The sequence below is a fragment of the Carcharodon carcharias genome, chromosome 33 (genome assembly GCF_017639515.1).
Source record: "Carcharodon carcharias isolate sCarCar2 chromosome 33, sCarCar2.pri, whole genome shotgun sequence".
Taxonomy (NCBI): Eukaryota; Metazoa; Chordata; class Chondrichthyes; order Lamniformes; family Lamnidae; genus Carcharodon; species Carcharodon carcharias.
Window position 1 is genome coordinate 14206580 of NC_054499.1, and position 22612 is coordinate 14229191.

A 22612-nucleotide genomic window follows, 5' to 3' on the forward strand; every position below is an offset into this window, starting at 1 on the left:
CACTCACTCACACACACTCATACTCACTCACATTCACACATTCACTCACACTCACACTCACTCACAAACATTCACACACACACACACACTCACACTCACACTCACGCACACTCACTCACACGCACACACACACACACACACTCACATATACACACACACTTCTCACTCACACACTCACTCACACTCATTCACACGCACACTCACACGCATACTCACACACACACTCACTCACATGTACACACACTCACACTTCTCACACTCACACACTCACACACACACTCACTCACACTCACTTACATGCACACACCCACTCACTCACTCATGCACACTCACTCATGCACACTCACTCACACTCACTTACTCACACATTCACTCACATTCACTCACATTCACAAAAACACTCACACACACACACACTCACGCACACACACACAATCACTCACATGTACACACACACTACTCACTCACACTCACTCACACTCACACTCACTCACACTCACTCACATGCACACATTCACTCACATGCACACACTCACTCACACGCTCACACACAGTCACTCACGCTCACTCACATGCACACTCACGCACACACACACTCACTCACACGCACACTCACACGTACACACTCACATGCACGCACACACACTCACACTCACTCACATGCACACTCACTCACACTCACACTCACTCATGCACACTCACTCACATGCACACTCACTCACATGCACTTATGCACACTCACCCACACCTCTCACTCACACACACTCACTCGCATGCACTCTCACACACACTCACTCACATGAACACTCACACACACACTCACTCACATGTACACACATTCATACCTCTCACTCACACACACCCTCACTCACACACATTTACGCGCACACTCACATGCACACTCTGTCACTCACACACAGACACACACTCTCACATTCTCACTCATATGCTCACTCGCTCTCAGTCACATAGTCACACACCTCACTCACACACACAAACGCATTTACTCACGCACTTACAAATTCACCTGCATACACACTCACACACAATTACATGCACACATACTCACTTACACCCTCACTTACACACTCACATACACACTCACATACACACACACACACACCCATGCACACATTTAGTTATACAGTCTCTTATACATTCACAGATTCAGTTACACATGCACTCACTTACACACACATTCACTCATACATGCACACATACAGTAAGGGGGTGATGGTGGTGCAGTGGTAATATCACTGGGTTAGTAATCTAGAGGCTAATACTCTGGAGATATGGGTTCAAACCTCACTAGAGCAGCTGGTAGAATAGAAATAGAATATAGAGCTTGTCTCAGTAATGCCCCCTTTAGGGAAGGATATCTGCCATCCTTACCCAGTCTGGCCTACATGTGACTCCAGACTCACACAGCAAATGTGGTTGACTCTTAACTGCCCCTCTGAAATGGCTGAGCGAGCCCACCCAGTTCAAGGGGCAATTAGGGATGGGCAATAAATGCTGGCCCTGCCAGCGATGGCCCTATTCCAGGAAAAAAAAAATAAAGGGAAATAAATAGACTTTGTGTTTTTAACTTTAAGGAAACATGATGTTCATTTTGTACTAATAAGCTGATGGATGCCAGTGCAGGGATGGATGCATTATTACTGTGAACATGCAGTGTCCCCATCAAACACTCCCAGGACAGGTACAGCACGGGGTTAGATACAGAGTAAAGCTCCCTCTACACCGTCTCCATCAAACACTCCCAGGACAGGTACAGCATGGGGTTAGATACAGAGTAAAGCTCCCTCTACACCGTCCCCATCAAACACTCCCAGGACAGGTACAGCATGGGGTTAGATACAGAGTAAAGCTCCCTCTACACCGTCCCCATCAAACACTCCCAGGACAAGTACAGCACGGGGTTAGGTACAGAGTGTATTTGGTGTATGTGTGAGACCCACAGCGTCCCCCAGGCCCCCCTCCTTCTGTCACTCACCGAGGTGTAGAGGTATCCGTCACAGTTCATGGCAACGTACAGACTGGTTTTCACTCCCTGAATCGCCACTACTCTTAATCCGACAGGTATTAGATTAAAGAGAGCTGAAAGAGAGAGAGAGAGGGAGAGGGGAGGGAGGGAGAGAGGGAGAGAGGGGGAGGGAGGTGAGTGTTACTGTCACTGAGCCGATTGGAGCGGTCCAGGTTTGGGTGGGGTGGGAGGAAGAGGAGGCAGGGGTCTCCAAAATACCCTTCCACCCCCCAGCAACTCACCACCCCACCCCCTCCCCCCCAACACTGCACAGTCTCCCTCCTCCTCTGGCAAAAATCCAGCCCCTCCATCTGATCTTCAAACTCACTGGCATCACTTGGACACTTGCAAAACCACTTTCCAAACTCGCCAGTCCCCTCAGACAAAGACCCGCATTGCTATAGCGCCTCTCATACCCGCATTGCTATAGCGCCTGTCACACCCACATTGCTATAGCGCCTCTCACACCCGCATTGCTACAGCGCCTCTCAGACCCGCATTGCTATAGCGCCTCTCACACCCGCATTGCTATAACGCCTCACACCCGCATTGCTATAGCGCCTCTCACACCCGCATTGCTATAGTGCCTCTCAGCCCCGCATTGCTATAGCGCCTCTCATACCCGCATTGCTATAGCGCCTCTCACACCCGCATTGCTATAGCGCCTCTCATACCCGCATTGCTATAGCGCCTCTCATACCCGCATTGCTATAGCGCCTGTCACACCCACATTGCTATAGCGCCTCTCAGACCCGCATTGCTATAGCGCCTCTCACACCCGCATTGCTACAGCGCCTCTCACACCCGCATTGCTATAGCGCCTCTCACACCTGCATTGCTATAACGCCTCTCACACCCGCATTGCTATAGCGCCTCTCACACCCGCATTGCTATAGCGCCTCTCACACCCGCATTGCTATAGCACCTCTCAGACCCGCATTGCTATAGCGCCTCTCACACCCGCATTGCTATAGCGCCTCTCAGACCCGCATTGCTATAGCGTCTCTCAGACCCGCATTGCTATAGCGCCTCTCAGACCCGCATTGCTATAGCGCCTCTCACACCCGCATTGCTATAGCGCCTCTCAGACCTGCATTGCTATAGCGCCTCTCACACCCGCATTGCTATAGCGCCTCTCAGACCTGCATTGCTACAGCGCCTCTCAGACCCGCATTGCTACAGCGCCTCTCAGCCCCGCATTGCTATAGCGCCTCTCACACCCGCATTGCTATAGCGCCTCTCAGACCCGCATTGCTATAGCGCCTCTCACACCCGCATTGCTATAGCGCCTCTCACACCCGCATTGCTATAGCGCCTCTCACACCCGCATTGCTATAGCGCCTCTCACACCCGCATTGCTATAGCGCCTCTCACACCCGCATTGCTATAGCGCCTCTCACACCCGCATTGCTATAGCGCCTCTCAGACCCGCATTGCTATAGCGCCTCTCACACCCGCATTGCTACAGCGCCTCTCAGACCCGCATTGCTATAGCGCCTCTCACACCCGCATTGCTATAGCGCCTCTCAGACCCGCATTGCTATAGCGCCTCTCACACCCGCATTGCTATAGTGCCTCTCAGACCCGCATTGCTATAGCGCCTCTCACACCCGCATTGCTATAGCGCCTCTCAGACCCGCATTGCTATAGCGCAACTCACACCCGCATTGATATAACGCCGCTCACACCCGCATTGCTATAGCACCTCTCAGACCTGCATTGCTATAGCGCCTCTCACACCCACATTGCTATAGCGCCTCTCAGACCCGCATTGCTATAGCGCCTCTCACACCCACATTGCTATAGCGCCTCTCACACCCGCATTGATATAGCGCCTCTCAATCCCCTCAGACAAAGACCTGCATTTCTATAGCACCTCTCATCACCTCACAGCTTCCCAAAGCCCTTCACAGCCAATGAAGTACTTCTTTTCTCTGACGTGTCATAACGTTGGAAACGAGGCAGCCAATGTGGGCACAGCAGGATCCCACAAACAGCTCAGAGGCAAACGACCAGGTGATGTGTTTTCAGACTACACGTGTTGAGGGAGTACACTGGGAAGAGCTCCCCTAACCCCTTTGAAAACAGTGCCAAGGGATCTTGCTAGAGGGCACTCAGGGCCTTAGTTTAAATCTCATCTCTTCCAATGACCAGACACTGAATTTAGCCATATAGGTACAAGAGCGGGTCAGAGGTTGGGAATCCTGCAGCGAGTAACTCACCTCCTGACTCCCCAAAGCTTGTCCACCATCTACAAGGCACAAGTCAGGAGTGTGATGGAATACTCCCCACTTGCCTGGATGAGTGCAGCTCCCACAACACTCAAGAAGCTTGACACTGTCCAGGACAAAGCAGCTCCGCTTGATCGGCACCCCATCCACAAACATTCACTCCCTCCACCACCGACGCACAGTAGCAGCAGTGTGTGTACCATCTACAAGATGCACTTGAGGGATTCACCAGGGCTCCTTAGACAGCACCTTCCAAACCCATGACCAGGACAAGAGCAGCAGACACATGGGAACACCACCACCTGGAAGTTCCCCTCCAAGTCACTCACCACCCTGACTTGGAAATATATCGGCCGTTCCTTCACTGTCGCTGGGTCAAAATCCTGGAACTCCCTCCCTAACAGCACGGTGGGTGTACCTACACCACAGGGACTGCAGCGGCTCAAGAAGGCAGCTCACCACCACCTTCTCAAGGGGCAATTGGGGACAGGCAATAAATGCTGGGCCCGGCCAGCGACACCCACATCCTGTAAAAGAATCTTACCCCTTGAGGGGGCTGTGGAGGATGTTTCTCCTTGTGGGGGAGTCTAGAACGAGGGGGCACAGTTTCAAAATAAGGGGTCTCCCATTTAAGACAGAGATGAGGAGGAATTCCTTCTCTCCGAGGGTCATTAATCTCTGGAATTCCCTACCTCAGAGACCAGGGGAGGCTGAGCCATTGAATATATCGAAGGCCGAGTTAGACAGGTTTCTGATAGACAAGGGAGTCGAGGGTTAGGGGGGGGAACAGACAGGAAAATGGGGCCAAGGCTGTAATCAGATCAGCCATGCTCTTAACTGAAGGGCGGAGCAGGTTCGAGGGGCCGAATGGCCTGCTCCATTAGAACCATAGAAAAGTGATGGCACTGAAAGAGGCCATTCAGCCCATCTTGCCTGTGCTGGCCCATTCTAACCCCACTATTCCAGCACCCGGCTACAGCACTCTGGGTGCCGGTCCAGGTACCTTGTCAATGATCTGAGGCTTTCAGCCTCCACCACCAAACCAGTTAGTTTTAGTCAGTTTGTGGTGGAGTTGGTTGAGGGGCAAGACTCCCTCTGTCCTCACGGATCCCTGACCCATTGCTCCATCCCCAGCCATAAATCACCGGGGATGGTCTTCCTGTCTGTAGGCCTGAGGCTGCCTGGACCCCGTCACCTGACTGATCTCTTTATCCCGAGCTCGGGCCCACCCATTTCTCTTGCCTGTACCTCAAAAACTGTGGAACTACCCCCCACCTCCCCCCACCAACCCCCTCCGCCCCTACCCCTAGGCCAAGTCCTTCCTCACTGATGCAAATATTGTTCAAACCCAACTTGCCTTTTCGGTCCATCATTAGAAAACATTCCAAAGTGCTTCAAGAGGAACACAACCGGACATGAGTAGATGACAAGGCAAAGAAAGAGATGTCAAAGAGCACTTGGAACGTCTTAAAGGAACGAGAGAGAGAGAGAGAGAGAGCTGGGGGGTGGGTGGTGGGGGGTGGGGGGGGGTGGGGGTGGGGTGGGGGGAAGTTGGGGTGGGGGAGGGGGGGGGTGGTGGGGGGGTGTGGGCGCGTTGAGGTTTAGGGAGGGGATTGGAGAGTGGAAAGCTCCCCAGGCAGTGGAAGGGAATCGGAGCCCTCGGACCTGCTTCACCATTCAAGGGGCCAGGGTTAGACGGACTGAGGGTTCAGGAAGAGGGTGTGTCTTGTGGACTGTGGGAAGTTACAGAGAACTATAGAAATTTATAGCATGGGTGGCCCGTCATGTGTCAACCAGAACAAAAAAAATGGCTATCCCAGTCTAATCCCGCTTTCCAGTTCTTGGTCGGTAGCCCTTGTATGTTACGCTGCTCAGGTACAGTCTTTAGGGTGGGATATTAAACCTGGCTGCCTTTCAGGTGGACACTCGAACTTACAAACTAGGAGCAGGAGTTAGGCCACTCGGCCCCTCGAGCCTGCTCCCCCATTCAATAAGATCATGGCTGATCTGAATGTAACCTAAACCCCACGTTCCTGCCTACTCCCAATAACCATCCACCCCCTTGTTAATCAAGACTCTATCTACCTCGGCCTTAAAAATATTCAAAGTCTCTGCTTCCACCACCTTTTGAGGAAGAGAGTTCCAAAGAGTCTCAGCCCTCTGGTGAAAAAAATTCTCCTCATCTCTGTTTTAAATGGGTGACCCCTTATTTTTAAACAGTGACCCCCTAGTTCTAGATTCTCCCACATCCACCCTGTCAAGACCCTTCAGGATCTTAAAGGTTTCAATTAAGTCGCCTCTTACTCTAAACTCCAGTGGATACAAGCCTAACCTGCCCAGCCTTTCCTCATAAAACAACCTGCCCATTCCTGGTATTAGTCTAGTAAACCTTCTCTGAACTGCTTCTAACGCATTTACATCTTTCCTTAAATAAGGAGACCAATACTGTACACAATACTCCAGATGTGGTCTCACCAGTGCCCTGTACGACTGAAGCATAACCTCCCCACTTTTGTATTCAATTCCCCTCACAATAAATATTAGCTTTCCTAATTATCCGCAGGGTAATCACCTTTTGTGATTCATGCACTAGGACACCCAGATCCCTCTGAATCTCAGAGTTCTGCAATCTCTCACCATTTACATAATAAGCTTTTTTATTTTTCCTGCCAATATGAATGGTTTCACATTTGCCCACATTATACTCTGTTTGCCAGATCTTTGCCCACTCACTTAACCTACCTACCCCTGTAGCACACTACTTGTTACATCCTGCCATCCATTAAAAGATCCATTTATGCCTACTCTCTGCTCCCTGTTAACTGGCCAATCTTCTATCCATGCCAATATATTAGCCCCTACATCATGAGCTTTAATTTTCTGCAATAACCTTTGATGTGGCACTTTATCAAATGCCTTCTGGAAATCTAAGTACAGGACATCCACCGGTTCCCCTTTATCTACAGCACATGTGACTCCTTCAAAGAATTCCAATAAATTGGTTAAACATGATTTCCCTTTTAAAAAACTATGTTGACTCTGCCTGATTGCCTTGAATTTTTCTAAGTTCCCTTCCATAACATCTTTAATAACAGCTTCTAATATTTTCCCTGTGACAGGTGTTAGTCTAAATGGCCTATAGTTTCCTCCTTTCTGTCTCCCTCCCTTTTGGAATAAAGGAGTTATATTTGCTACTTTCCAAACTAATGGAACCTTCCCTGAATCTAGGGAATTTTGGAAAATTAAAACCAGTGCATCCACTATCTCACTAGCCACTTCTTTCAAGACCCTGGGGTGAAGCCCATCCAGACCCGGGGGTTTATCAGCCCACAGTCCCTGGTGATTGTAACTTTCCTGAGTTCCTCCCTCCCTTCCATTTCCTGATTTACAGCTATTCCTGGGATGTTACTTGTGTCCTCTACAGTGAAGACCGAAGCAAAATACCTGTTTATTCATCCACCATCTCCCTACTTTCCGTTATCAATTCTCCAGATGTTATAGGACTATAGGACGAACACTCTCTTTGTTAACTGTTATTTAAATATCTAAGGAAACTCTTACTATCCATCTTTATATTACTAGCTAGCTTCTCACATTTTCCCCTCCTTATTAATCCTATTGTCATTCTTTGCTGTGTTTTATATTGTTTCCAATCTTCTGACCTGCCACCCGTCTTTGCGTGATTATATGCTGTCTCCTTTAACGTTTTTAGTTAACCACGGACAATGGGCCCTCCCCTTGGAATTTCCCTTTCTCATTGGAATGTGTATATTCTGAGTATTCTGAAATACCCCTTTAAATGTCTGCCACTGAGCCTCTATTGACCTTTCCCTTAACCTCATTTGCCGGTTCATTTTAGCCAGATCCACTTTCATGTCCTCATAGTTGCCCTGATTTAAGTTTAAAATACTAGTTTGGGATTCACTCATTTCTCCCTCAAATGTCTGTAAGATTCAATCATATTATGATCGCTGCTACCTTGGGTGCCTACACTAGGAGGTCATCAATTAATCCTATCTCGTTGCTCAATGCCAGTCTAGTATAGCCAGCTCTCTGGTTGGCTCCAGAATGTGCTGCTCTAAGAAACTATCCTGAAAACATTCTATGAACTCATCTACGCTACCTTTGCCCATCTGATTTTTTCCAGTCTATATGTAGATTAAAATCCCCCATAATTATTGCTGAACCTTTCTGACAAGCTCCCATTATCTCTTCTTTTATACTCTGTCCTACTGTGTAGTTACAATTAGGGGACCTGTACACCACTCCTGCAAGTGACTTCTTGCCTTTATCATTCCTCACCTCAACCCAAACCACTTCTACATCCTGGTTTCCTGAACTTAGGTCATCCCTCTCTAATGTTCTAAAACCATCTTTAAATTAACAGAGCCACCCCTTCACCTTTTCCTAACTTCCCGTCCTTCCTAAATGTCACATACCCTTTAATATTCAGGGAACCTATGTCATCCTGTAATGTCTCTGTAATGACTATCAGATCATACTTATTTATTTCTATTTGCGCTATCAGTCCATCTGTTTTGTTTCGAATGCTATGTGCGTTCAGATTCAGAGCCTTTAGTTTTGTCCTTTTACTATTTTTGTAGCGTCTAACCTTATTGGCTGATTTACTCCTAAAATTGTAAAAAAAATCTAATGTAGTCTCTGTCCCTTCCTGCCATAATCTGTTAATCATTTCTCACATTAATTCTCTCTTGCCTTATCTCTACTCTTTGGTTTACCCCATCTTCCCAAATTTAACTGCACCCGTGGAGACAAAAGCAGAGTTAATGTTTCCACTCTGAGGAAGGGGCATACGGACTCGAAACATTAACTCTGTCTCTCTCGCTACAGACGCTGCCAGACTTGCTGAGCTTTTCCAGCACTTTCTGTTTTTGTTTCAGATTTCCAGCGTCCGCAGTATTTTGCTTTCACTCCCAAATTTAATCCCTCGCTCCCACAATTCAGGCTAAAACCCTCTCTACTTCCCTAGTTATGCAGGTCCTGAGGATACCAGCCCCAGCACCATTCAGGTGGAGACCATCCCAACAATGCAGATCCCACTTTCCCCAATATTGGTGCCAATGCCCTATGAACCGAAACCCACTTCTTTGAGCCACACATTCATTTCTCGAATCTTATTTGTCCTTTGCCAATTTACACGTGGCTCAGGTAATAGTCCAGAAATGATTACCTTTGAGGCTCCTTTGGTGCCTAGCTCATCATACTGACTATGCAGAGCCTCCTTGCTCAACCTACCTAAGTCAATGGTGCCTACATGGACAACGACCACTGGATCCTCCCCTAGCATTGCAAGTTCCTCTCCAGCTCTGAGCAGATGTCCTGAACCCTAGCACCGGGCAGGCAACGAAGCTGTCTGGGCTCTCGCTCTTTGCTACAGTGTCAATCCCCCTTACTATACCGTCCCCTACTACCACTACGTTCCTATTTTGCTCCCCCCACCGACTTGGATGGCTTCCTGTACCACGGTGACATGGTCAATTTGCACATCCACCCGGCAGCCCCCGCTCTCAACCAAACAAGCTGAGAGGGCCTCAAGCCTATTGGACAATTGCAAAGGCTGACACTCCTGTCCTTTACCTGTCTCACTCGCAGTCACGCCCTCCTGGCCGCTGACCAAATCAGAAGCCCCTATCTTAAGTCGTGTGACTGCTTCCTGGTATGAAGCATCCAGGTAACTTCCCCTCCCCCTCCCTGATGTGTCGCAGTGTCTGCAGCTCAGCCTCCAGCTCAATGACTCTGAGCTGAAGATCCTCGAGCTGCAAACCATTACTGCAGACGTGTTTGTCCTGGATCTCAATGTTACCCAGGAGCTCCCACATGCTGCAGCCTCAACACATCACCTGCCCTGCCATCCTTAATGTGTTTTAAATGATGACTTAATCCTGTTAATCACTTATTACGTTACTTTCTTGTATACTTTATTAATCTTACCACCAATGTGTGCACTATTTCAGACCTTAGAGGGTAGAATAGAACTTATCCACTCACCAGATACTCACCAAACAGCTAACCCCTTCCCCTATAGTACAGCAAGAACCCATTTCTACGGGGTGAGAAAGAAAGAAAGGGGAAATGAACACCGTCTTCCTCCCTGAACTCCCCCACTCACCAAACTCCAGAACATAACGCTCGTCGGGCAGGCAACCGAGAGTAAAACAACGCACGATAAAGTTGGGCGAGCGTCCTGACGCCATTGCTTGATACTTCGGTCGGCGGGTGCTTGAGGGAGTCCGAACCCCACCCCCCCCACCCCACCCCCCACCGCCGATGATTAAAGGGCCTGTTAAGGCCATTAAAGTTACAATTGAAACAAATTTTTCTCTGCCCTCGTCCAACCTTCGGACAGGCGAAAAGGCCAAGGGGCCTTTGCATGTTTTTTAGGAAACCTCATCCACGGGCGGGGCGAGGGTTCCAACAGCAAATAAACATTAAATAAAAACCGTTACCCTTTCATGAAAAACACGTCCCTGCTCGCGCTCTGGCCCTCCTCCCCCTCCCCCCTTCCATCCAGCCAGCGCTGAGTGCTGCCGTTACGCCTATCACTCTGGGCGGGCCTTAATGGGCTCACCAGGCCCCCTGTGTCTTCCCAGCTGCTCCTGCCACTCACTGAGCTCGCTCGACGAGGGAAAGATGTGAGCACTTTTGAGCACAGCAAGATCCCACACACACACACACACACACACACACACAAGCCTTCACTCAGTTCGTCAGCAGCGCTCTGTTTGCCAAGGAGCCTGAATTTATGGTAAACTGAACCGGGGGGGTGGGGGGGGGGTGCTACTGTAACCAGATTCAACCTATTAACTCATTAACTACTCAGCTCTTACAGCTGAGAGTGGGTTTGCCCTGTCTAAGCTGCAGTGAAAGAAAGGACTTAGCCTGCTTACACAGCACTTGCCGGTCATTGCTAATTACAGACTCGATTAGATTTTAAGAGCAACATTTAAGAACAAGATTGACACTTAAAACCTCCACACCCCCAGCGCCCTCCTCCCCTAACCAAACTCCAACTCTTCACTCAGTTAGTTGGCCATACTCCACTTGCCAACGTCCACCATTTGGCAGGAGGAGCACAGCACGTCTCTCCGGTGTTCTGGACCCAGGCCACAAAAACGTTGCTGTGTGCGTGCGTGTGTGTGGGATCTTGCTGTGCTCAAATTGGCTGCCACGTTTCCTACATTACAGCGGCGACCACGCTTCGAAAGTATTTCATTGGCTGTAAGCGCTTTGGGGGCTGACTTGGTGGAGTGGGGGTGGGGGGGTGCGGGTGCAAGGTCCTGGAGTGTGGCTTGAACCCACGTGACCTTCCAGCTCAAGAGGCGAGTGGCAGACTCTGGTCACCGAAAACTAACTCATCGACTGCCCTCCCACCGCCGGGAGGCTGGAGGCAGACTGACCCCCTGGTGGTGACAGCCATGCAGTTTGTGAGTGAACCTCCCTCCATGCTGTTGCCTGTTGGGGACTGGTTCTGGGAGGATGCCAGGCCCTGCGTGATAGCTGGACTCACCAGTCTCAAGCTGAGTTGAAGAGTCTCTCACTTTGGGGTGTGTGTGAGGTTCATGTAGGCCTGTGATCCTCCTGTTAGATTTAATTCGGCCTCTGGGGGTTGGAGGGTTGTGGGGGAGAGGTGGGGGGGGGTGGGGAGAGGCCTGCAGAGGTCACACCGGGGGGCTTAGGTCACAGGGGTCATGTCAATGGGGCCCAGGCCACAGGGGGTCACACAGAGGGTCATGTCTCAGAGGTCACATGTGGGCCCAGGCCACAGGGGGTCACCCAGGGGGTCACACAGGGGCTCAGGCCACAGGGGGTCACCCAGGGGGTCACACAGGGGCTCAGGCCACAGGGGGTCACCCAGGAGGTCACACAGGGGCCCAGGCCACAAGGGGTCACCCAGGGGGTCACACAGGGGCCCAGGCCACAAGGGGTCACCCAGGGGGTCACACAGGGGCCCAGGCCACAGGGGGTCACACAGAGGGTCATGTCACAGAGGTCACATGTGGGCCCAGGCCACAGGGGTCACCAAGGGGGTCACCCAGGGGGTCACCCAGGGGCTCAGGCCACAGGGCAGCCGCTCACAGGGGGAGCATTCAGCCTTATGCCTGACACCAGGCACCCAAAGCAACTGCTCCACTCGGAGCTCGGTCGTGGAAGGAGATTCCCAGGAGGACAGGATGTCCTCAAAGCATCTCTGAAGAGGTCAGACTCCTCGCTGACTCATGGGAGACGCTGGCTCATTTCTGACCAAAATGGAGAAGGTTCATTCGGTAAAGCACCGAACCCATCGAGTGACCTCATCGGGAAGGCCCAGGGGCAAAGGTCGAGGTGTCGGAGGGAGCGCACAAGCCTCCAAACTACCCCATCTACCCGATCCTCCGACAGCACCGGCCCCGGACCTGCAGGTCTTACCCCAGAACCCATCGAACCGGATTGGGAGCAAATCACCCTCGATCCGGAGGGACTGAGAGAGTCACCGGGACCCGGACTGAGGAACAACTCTCACTGCATTTCCTGTCCCAGACATCCCAGTGACTTTCCAATCCTCACCCTCACCCTCACCCTCTCCCTCACCCTCGGCATCAGCCTCGGCCTCACCCTCACCCTCACCCTCTCCCTCACCCTCACCCTCACCCTCAGCCTCACCCTCACCCTCACCCTCAGCCTCACCCTCACCCTCACCCTCAGCCTCACCCTCAGCCTCACCCTCACCCTCAGCCTCAGCCTCACCCTTGGCCTCACCCTCACCCTCACCCTCAGCCACACCCTCACCCTCACCCTCACCCCCAGCCTCACCCTCACCCTCAGCCTCACCCTCAGCCTCACCCTCACCCTCAGCCTCAGCCTCAGCCTCAGCCTCACCCTCAGCCTCAGCCTCACCCTCACCCTCAGCCTCACCCTCAGCCTCACCCTCACCCTCAGCCTCAGCCTCACCCTCAGCCTCACCCTCACCCTCAGCCTCAGCCTCACCCTCACCCTCGGCCTCGGCCTCACACTCACCCTCAGCCACACCCTCACCCTCACCCTCACCCCCAGCCTCACCCTCACCCTCAGCCTCACCCTCAGCCTCACCCTTGGCATCGGCCTCACCCTCACCCTCACCCTCGGCCTCGGCCTCGCCCTCACCCTCAGCCTCACCCTCACCCTCACCCTCAGCCTCACCCTCAGCCTCACCCTCACCCTCAGCCTCAGCCTCAGCCTCAGCCTCAGCCTCACCCTCACCCTCACCCTCACCCTCACCCTCAGCCTCACCCTCAGCCTCAGCCTCACCCTCAGCCTCACCCTCACCCTCAGCCTCAGCCTCACCCTCACCCTCGGCCTCGGCCTCACCCTCACCCTCAGCCTCACCCTCACCCTCACCCCCAGCCTCACCCTCACCCTCACCCTCAGCCTCACCCTCAGCCTCACCCTCACCCTCACCCTCGGCCTCACCCTCACCCTCACCCTCACCCCCAGCCTCACCCTCGGCCTCAGCCTCGGCCTCACCCTCACCCTCACCCTCACCCTCAGCCTCACCCTCACCTTCACCCTCACCCTCACCCTCAACCTCACCCTCAGCCTCAGCCTCACCCTCACCCTCAGCCTCAGCCTCACCCTCACCCTCACCCTCACCCTCAGCTTCACCCTCACCCTCACCCTCAGCCTCACCCTCACCCTCACCCTCACTCTGCCTCACTCATCCTCACTTCACCCTCATCTTCACTCTGATCCTCACCCTCATCCTCATCCCCAATCCTCGCCCCCGCCTCATCCTCATCCTGTGCCTCACCCTCACCCTCACCCTCACCCTCAGCCTCAGCCTCACCCTCACCCTCACCCTCACCCCTAGCCTCACCCTCAGCCTCACCCTCACCCTCACCCCCAGCCTCACCCTCAGCCTCACCCTCACCCTCACCCCCACCATCAGCCTCACCCTCACCCTCACCCTCACCCCTAGCCTCACCCTCAGCCTCACCCTCACCCTCACCCCCAGCCTCACCCTTACCCTCACCCTCACCCTCACCCCCAGCCTCACCCTTAACCTCACCCTCACCCTCAGCCTCACCCTTGGCCTCACCCTCACCCTCACCCTCAGCCTCACCCTCACCTCATCCTCACCCTCAGCCTCACCCTCAGCCTCACCCTCACCCTCACCCTCACCCTCAGCCTCACCCTCAGCCTCAGCCTCAGCCTCAGCCTCACCCTCACCCTCACCCTCACCCTCAGCCTCACCCTCAGCCTCAGCCTCAGCCTCAGCCTCACCCTCACCCTCACCCTCAGCCTCAGCCTCACCCTCACCCTCACCCTCAGCCTCACCCTCGCCCTCACCCCCCAGGCCTCCTCCTCCTCCTACGGTTGGCAGTGACTTACCAAAGATGCTCATCTCGTCCTTGGTGCCGTCCAACGTTCCACCGGGAACCAGCTGTAGGTAAAACCCCAGCTGACAGTACAGGCGAGTGATGATCCCTCTCAGCTGAGGATCTGGAGGAGGAAGCAGGCAAGACCTGCATTAATATAGCGCCTTTCACAGCTCCACCTGCCAACAAAATTACCCCCCGAAGGGCAGCCGCCGCCGTGGCGTCCGAAACCCGCCAGCCGACCGGTGCACAGCAAGATCCCGCAAACCACAATCGGGCGAATGACGAGATCGTTTGATTTTTTTTTATTCCACCCCCCCCCCCATAAAGTTGGTTGTGGGTTCAATATTGGCCAGGAACCCCACCCCCCCAACTCCCTCCTCAGGGAGATCTCCACACCACCCCCACCCCCCACCCCCCCCCACACACACACACAACCCCCCCCCCCCCCACTCTTCAAAATACCGGCCGCAGGGTTAGGGCTTAGAAGGGGAGAGGTCTCTGTTTAGCGTTAGATCTGAAAGGCGATCGCAGGCTGCTCCCTCCTTCCAATGTCAGACCTGACACCGATCATCTCAGCCCCTGCTCATCGCTGCAGTTACCCCCGGGGGGGGGGTCACGCCTTGCAACTCAACTACCTTCACGGTAAGGTTCGAATTAACGGCTGCACAATTCCCAGCTCCAATCCTCCGATCGGGATTCAGCACCTTCCAGCCTACGGCGAGGCCTGGACAATATCCTGACTCAAACAGCAGTGACATTCAGGCCGCCTAAAATGACCGGGTGACAGGAGGACCAGCTATCCCCCTCCTCGCTCCCCCCGCCACCGACTTCCACATCTTCAGGATTGCCAGAGGCTTCTCTGCATTAACCACGTCAATGGCAAGGCAGCGAGCGGGTCAGAGGCTGGGAATCCTGCGGTGAGTAACTCACCTCCTGACTCCCCAAAAGCCTGCCCACCATCTACAAGGCACAAGTCAGGAGTGTGATGGGATACTCCCCACTTGCCTGGATGAGTGCAGCTCCCACAACACTCAAGAAGCTCGACACCGTCCGGGACAAAGCAGCCCAGCTTGATTGGCACCACATCCACAAACATTCACTCCCTCCACCACCGATGCACAGTAGCAGCAGTGTGTGTACCATCTACAAGATGCACTGCAGCAATTCACCAAGGCTCCTTCGACAGCACCTTCCAAACCCACGACCTCTACCATCTAGAAGGACAAGGGCAGCAGACACATGGGAACACCCCCACCTGGAAGTTCCTCTCCAAACCACTCACCATCCTGACTTGGAAATATATCGGCCATTCCTTCACTGTCGCTGGGTCAAAATCCTGGAACCCCCTCCCTAACAGCACGGTGGGTGTACCTACACCACAGGGACTGCAGCGGCTCAAGAAGGCAGCTCACCCACCACCTTCTCAAGGGGCAATTAGGAATGGGCAATAAATGCTGGGTCCAGCCAGCGACACCCGCATCCCCGTGAAAGCATGAAAAATAGTCACATAGCTGTTGTGGGGAGCTGGGTGCGTGCAGATTGGCTGCCCCGCGTTTCTCTGCATTATGACTGTCGTTTGTCGGCTGTGAAGCACTTTGGGATGTCCAGAGGTCTTGAAAGGCGCTATAGGAATGCAAACTCTCTCTTTTCTTTTGTTACGTTGAAGAGGTGAGGGGTTAAACAGCATTCCTTCACCAGATGACGCCATGTTTCAATTAATCAGCTGGGGCTTTCTGTGCCAAGGCAATAAAATCACTTCAGATGGAGACGGAGGGTGAGATTTATAGTGGAGTCTGTCAGCCCTGTCCAATCGGGGCAATCGATGTTACAATATTAAAGATGGCGTAATGCATTAGCTTGTCCAAAGATGCTGATGGCTGCAGTTAAGAATCTTCCTTCAGTGCTGTATCAGGCCAGCGAGGGGCAGTGGGATGGACGGTTGCCATGACATTCGCCAGGAATCGGGCCTAAGTGTCAGGCTGTCGGGCGGCCTCCACTATTGCCGGCCTCCTCCCTTCTCTCTTTCCCTCTCTCTCTGTCTCTGTCTCTCTCTCTCTGACTCGTGGTCAGGATCGAGGATGAGAGGGCACAGGTTGAAGGTCACTGGCAATGGAAGCAATGGTGACACGAGGAGGAGCTTATCCAAGCAGCTGGTGGTTATGATCCGGAATGAGCTGCCCGCGAGTGGCGGGGGGGGGGGGGGGGGGGGGGGGGGGTGTAGAATGGCGTTAGGTGAATTACTCCTTCAGCACAGACATGATGGGCTGAATGGCCTCCTTCTGTGCTTTAATCATTCCATGATCCTGGTGTCAGGGCAGGCAGTAGGGAAACGTTTCACTTGGACTGAGAGCCATGCTCCACTGGACAGTCGCTGAAGGGCAGTAATTCAACATCAGCATCCAAATAGCAACAACTCCCATTTATATAGCGCCTTTTAACCCAGCAGGATGCCCCCAAGGCTCTTCACAAGGGAGAGTTCACCCGACAAACCCTGTCACTGGGCAGCGAGGGGGGGGTATTAGGACAGGTGGCCAAAGGGTCAAACAGGCGGGTCGGAAGGAGCGCAGTGAAGAGAGGAGATGAGGGCTAGGAAAGGAATTCCGGAGTGTAGGAGCCCTGACCACTGAAGGCCTGACTGCCTGAACAAAGGAGAGTGGGGGAACAGGAAGAGGCCAGAGTTCCTACACTCCAAACATACTCCAAAAAGGTACTTCAGAGGTCGTGAACATCTGGGCAGGGTGACCCGATTGTCCTGTATTTGAAGGGATTGTCCCTTTATTTTGACTGCAGAGAAACATCTTTTGTCCTGTATCTCTAGGACAACTTGTGGGAAACTGATCCTGCGAATCTCCAGGGTGATTTGGAGCGATTCGAGCAGGACTGTGAGTGAGTGAGTCAGCCAGCAAAGAGATGGCAGTGTGTCTGTGATGCAACCAGATAAGTACCAGGTTTTAGCTGATCTTTTAAGACCTCGCCACCCACCCCACTCTTGACTATTATAGCCTTAGGCCCTGCCTCCCCATCCCCTCTTTATGTTGAAACTCAGCCACCAACAACCACACCCAGCCCACCCCGCAGAGCGCTCACGCTTAACAACCTCCTCACTTTCATGGCCCCGACTTCCACTGTCTCGCTCAACTCTGCCTGTAGGCCCAAATTCAGCCCTGGATCCACTTATCGTGGGTTTACAGGCCCAAATCCAGGCCTGTATTCACTTATCGTGGGTTTACAGGCCCAAATCCAGCCCTGTATTCACTTAGCGTGGGTTTACAGGCCCAAATCCAGTCCTGTATCCCACTCATTACGGGTTTACAGGCCCAAATCCAGCCCTGTATCCCACTCATTACGGGTTTACAGGCCCAAATCCAGGCCTGTATTCACTTATCGTGGGTTTACAGGCCTAAATCCAGGCCTCTATCCCATTCATTACAGGTTTACAGGCCCAAATCCAGCCCTGTATCCACTCATCGTGGGTTTACAGGCCCAAATCCAGCCCTGTATCCAGTCATCGTGGGTTTACAGGCCCAAATCCAGCCCTGTATCCACTCATTGTGGGTTTACAGGCCCAAATCCAGCTCTGTATCCACTCATTGTGGGTTTACAGGCCCAAATCCAGCCCTGTATCCACTCATTGTGGGTTTACAGGCCCAAATCCAGCCCTGTATCCACTCATCATGGGTTTACAGGCCCAAATCCAGCCCTGTATCCACTCATCGTGGGTTTACAGGCCCAAATCCAGCCCTGTATCCACTCATCGTGGGCTTACAGGCCCAAATCCAGCCCTGTATCCACTCATTGCGGGTTTACAGGCCCAAATCCAGCCCTGTATCCACTCATCGTGGGTTTACAGGCCCAAATCCAGCCATGTATCCCACTCATCATGGGTTTACAGGCCCAAATCCAGCCGCAGGTTTATAGGTCTAAATCTAGTCCTGTATCCCACATTCTCCCCTGGGGATTCTAAGCCCAAATCATGCAGCCCTGCATCCACACACCTCTGGGGCCTACAGGCCCAAATCCAGGCCCGTATCCACTCTCCTCTGGAGCAGGCCCCAAATCCAGCCCTGTGCTCTCTGGTTTGGGCCCAAACGTGCCTCTGTAATCCTTGTCGTCACTGAGATCTCATTAAACCAGCCCTGACAGAAGGTGCCTTACATTAACTGGCAGTCACGTCATTTGGCTCCTGTTGAGGCAGCTCAAGTCAATGCTAAAAATCTGCTTCCCTGAAAGGCAGGGCCGCTTTTCTCCCACTTCATTGTGTCGAACCGGGGTGGTGGGGGGGGAAGGATTCCCACATCCTCGGGTAGACGCCACCCTCGCCCTACTCCATATCCGCGGTGGCACCAACATCGGGCCCAAGCCCCTCCCCGCAACCCCCCAAGCCCCACCCGGGCCTGTTCTGTCAGGAGGACAAGGCATTCCCGGGGAACAGTTGATGGAGAAATTAGCTGACAGGTATGGTTTGGTGAGCGCGATTGTATCAGGCTGTTTCTTGGCCAGATTGCCTGTGTGAAACTTTTTGGGACTCGTTCCCAGATGTTAGCAGGAAGGACTTTTGCAAGGTCAGCAGGGCTGGGTTTACCTTGGCTGTTTGCTGCAGGCTGGAAAATGGGCTAAGCCTGTTCTGCCCTATCTTACATCTCTCCCTCTCTCCGTCTCTCTGTCTGAAACAATTACAAAACCCCTCAACCAAGATCCAAGGCTTCATTGCCCTAATGGAGTGATCTTTTCAAAGTGCTGTGACTGGTTTGATACACGGCCAATTGTCTCCTCAGTGTAGGCATTCAATTAGCTGTAGATTAATTAGCGACCATTGCGTAACATGGTGCTGGCACTCACCCCACCGATCGACAGCGCAGACTGCAGGGAGGCATCGGGAAGGGTTACATACAGAGTGAGGCTGCCTCTACATCCTCCCTTCACACACCAAGTCCCCCCATCAAACACTCCCAGTGCAGCAACTCACCAAGGCTCCTTCAACAGCACCTTCCAAACCCATGACCACTACCATCTAGAAGGACAAGGGCAGCAGACACATGGGAACACCACCACCTGGAAGTTCCCCTCCGAGCCACTCACCATCCTGACTTGGAAATATATCGGCTGTTCCTTCACTGTCGCTGGGTCAAAATCCTGGAACTCCCTCCCTAACAGCACGGTGGGTGTACCTACACCACATGGACTGCTGCGGTTCAAGAAGGCAGCTCACCCACCACCTTCTCAAGGGGCAATTAGGGATGGGCAATAAATGCTGGGCCCAGCCAGCGAAGCCCACATCCTGTGAATGAATTTGAAAAAACATTCCCAGGACAGGTACAGCACGGGGTTAGATATCGGCACTGCCCCTCCCCGACACTTCAAATAGACCTTGCTCTGCCAACAACACTGGAAACAATGTAATCAGCTGGCTCGCTATCTCAGCGCAGTTGTGGGATCCTGCTGTGCCTCTGGCGCTCATCGCGGTTGTCAACCTGACCCTCGCTGTGCTCCAAAAACAGTTTGCTCGCCGGGATAGTTTTCACCGGCCCTGGGAGATGGTGATGGAGGGACACCGAGGGGAGCTTTCTCCTTCGCCTGTTGAGCTGCGGCCTGTGGTCAGGCTTGGAGGGGATGGGGGGGGGGGGGGTAGCGGTGCGCCTCTCGTTCCACACAGACCCCCAGACCGGTGGGGGGAAAACAGTCTCCAGGGGCAGCTGGGGAGGAACCTGAACCATGTGGGCCTGATGAGCACCCAGTCAACGGGGCACAAGGCCCGACTTTCAGCCTCTCGCCTGAGTCAGAACCTTTAACCCCCCTCCCCCATCTCTTCTGTTCCTTTGTTATTTCACGGGATGTGGGCGTCGCTGGCCGGGCCCAGCATTTATTGCCCATCCCTAATTGCCCCTTGAGAAGGTGGTGGTGAGCCGCCTTCTTGAACCGCTGCAGTCCCTGTGGTGTAGGTACGCCCACAGTGCTGTTAGGGAGGGAGTTCCAGGATTCTGACCCAGCGACAGTGAAGGAACGGCCGATATATTTCCAAGTCAGGATGGTGAGTGACTCGGAGGGGAACTTCCAGGTGATGGTGTTCCCATGTGTCTGCTGCCCTTGTCCTTCTAGATGGTAGTGGTCGTGACTCCCTAGAGCTCTGCTCCCCATCCAAAGCTCAGAGACAGGTGAGGTGACAGCACAGTCCAGGTCTCCCAATCAGCGCCGGTGCTGAGCCCATAGCCACTGCCCACGGCGATCTCTGCACACAGACCTCTGCCTTTTCGGCCTTCCGATCCCCGGTGAAGCTGGGATGGGGTCCAAGCTGGCACCCTCGTGAAAGACCAGCGGGTAGCGGGGTGGGGGGAGGACTGGTGAAGAGAGGGCACGCCCCTCTCCCCACCCCCTTTCACAATGTTGGCTGCCATTGTTCAGCCCAGGTTTTAAAGCTCCAGGTCTTTCAGTGGGGGAGTGGGGGAGTGAGTGGGGGAGTGGGGGAGTGGGGGAGTGGGTGGGTGGGAGAGTGGGGGAGTGAGTGGGGGAGTGGGAGGGTGAGTGAGTGGGTAGGAGAGTGGGGGAGTGAGTGGGGGAGTGGGTGGGTGGGAGAGTGGGGGAGTGAGTGGGGGAGTGAGTGGGGGAGTGAGTGGGTGGGAGACTGGGGGAGTGAGTGGGGGAGTGGGTGGGTGGGAGAGTGGGGGAAGTGAGAGGGGGAGTGGGTGGGTGAGAGGGGGAGTGAGTGGGGGAGTGGGTGGGAGAGTGGGGGAGTGAGTGGGGGAGTGGGTGGGTGGGAGAGTGGGGGAAGTGAGAGGGGGAGTGGGTGGGTGAGAGGGAGAGTGAGTGGGGGAGTGGGTGGGTGAGTGGGGGTGTGGGTGGGTGAGTGGGGGAGTGAGTGGGGGAGAGGGTGGGTGAGCGGGGGAGTGAGTGGGGGAGTGGGTGGGTGAGTGGGGGTGTGGGTGGGTGAGCGGGGGAGTGAGTGGGGGAGTGGGTGGGTGAGTGGGGGTGTGGGTGGGTGAGTGGGGGAGTGAGTGGGGGAGAGGGTGGGTGAGCGGGGGAGTGAGTGGGGGAGTGGGTGGGTGAGTGGGGGTGTGGGTGGGTGAGTGGGGGAGTGAGTGGGGGAGAGGGTGGGTGAGCGGGGGAGTGAGTGGGGGTGTGGGTGGGTGAGTGGGGGAGTGGGTGGGTGAGTGGGGGAGTGGGTGGGTGAGTGGGGGTGTGGGTGGGTGAGCGGGGGAGTGGGTGGGTGAGTGGGGGTGTGGGTGGGTGAGCGGGGGAGTGAGTGGGGGAGTGGGTGGGTGAGCGGGGGAGTGAGTGGGGGAATGGGGGAGTGAGTGGGGGAGTGGGTGGGTGAGTGGGGGAGTGGGGGAGTGGGGGAGTGAGTGGGTGGGAGAGTGGGGGAGTGAGTGGGTGAGTGGGTGGGTGGGAGAGTGGGTGGGTGAGTGGGGGAGTGGGGGAGTGAGTGGGGGAGTGGGTGGGTGAGAGGGGGAGTGAGTGGGGGAGTGGGTGGGTGAGTGGGGGTGTGGGTGGGTGAGTGGGGGAGTGAGTGGGGGAGAGGGTGGGTGAGCGGGGGAGTGAGTGGGGGAGTGGGTGGGTGAGTGGGGGAGTGAGTGGGGGAATGGGGGAGTGAGTGGGGGAGTGGGTGGGTGAGTGGGGGAGTGGGGGAGTGATTGGGGGAGTGAGTGGGTGGGAGAGTGGGGGAGTGAGTGGGTGAGTGGGGGAGTGGGGGAGTGAGTGGGGGAGTGGGTGGGTGAGTGGGGGAGTGAGTGGGGGAATGGGGGAGTGAGTGGGGGAGTGGGTGGGTGAGTGGGGGAGTGGGGGAGTGAGTGGGGGAGTGAGTGGGTGGGAGAGTGGGGGAGTGAGTGGGTGAGTGGGTGGGTGGGAGAGTGGGGGAGTGAGTGGGGGAGTGGGTGGGTGGGAGAGTGGGGGAGTGAGTGGGGGAGTGGGTGGGTAGGAGAGTGGGGGAGTGAGTGGGGCAGTGGGTGGGTGGTAGATTGGGGGAGTGAGTGCAGGAGTGGGTGGGTGAGTGGGGGAGTGGGGAAGTG

General features: G+C 54.3%; 1 protein-coding gene across 1 annotated transcript in view; it reads right to left on the reverse strand.

Moving 5' to 3' along the window:
• Positions 1-16966, reverse strand: part of LOC121272252 (fibroblast growth factor 14-like) — a 34978-nt gene extending 18012 nt beyond the window's left edge. The window contains exons 1-3 of the mRNA XM_041178782.1: positions 16951-16966; positions 14623-14733; positions 1997-2100 (exon numbers count right to left, since the gene is read on the reverse strand). Of these exons, the coding sequence (XP_041034716.1) occupies positions 1997-2100; positions 14623-14733; positions 16951-16966 (231 nt within the window). The remainder of the gene's footprint in view (positions 1-1996; positions 2101-14622; positions 14734-16950) is intronic.
• Between the last annotated feature and the right edge of the window lie 5646 nt (positions 16967-22612).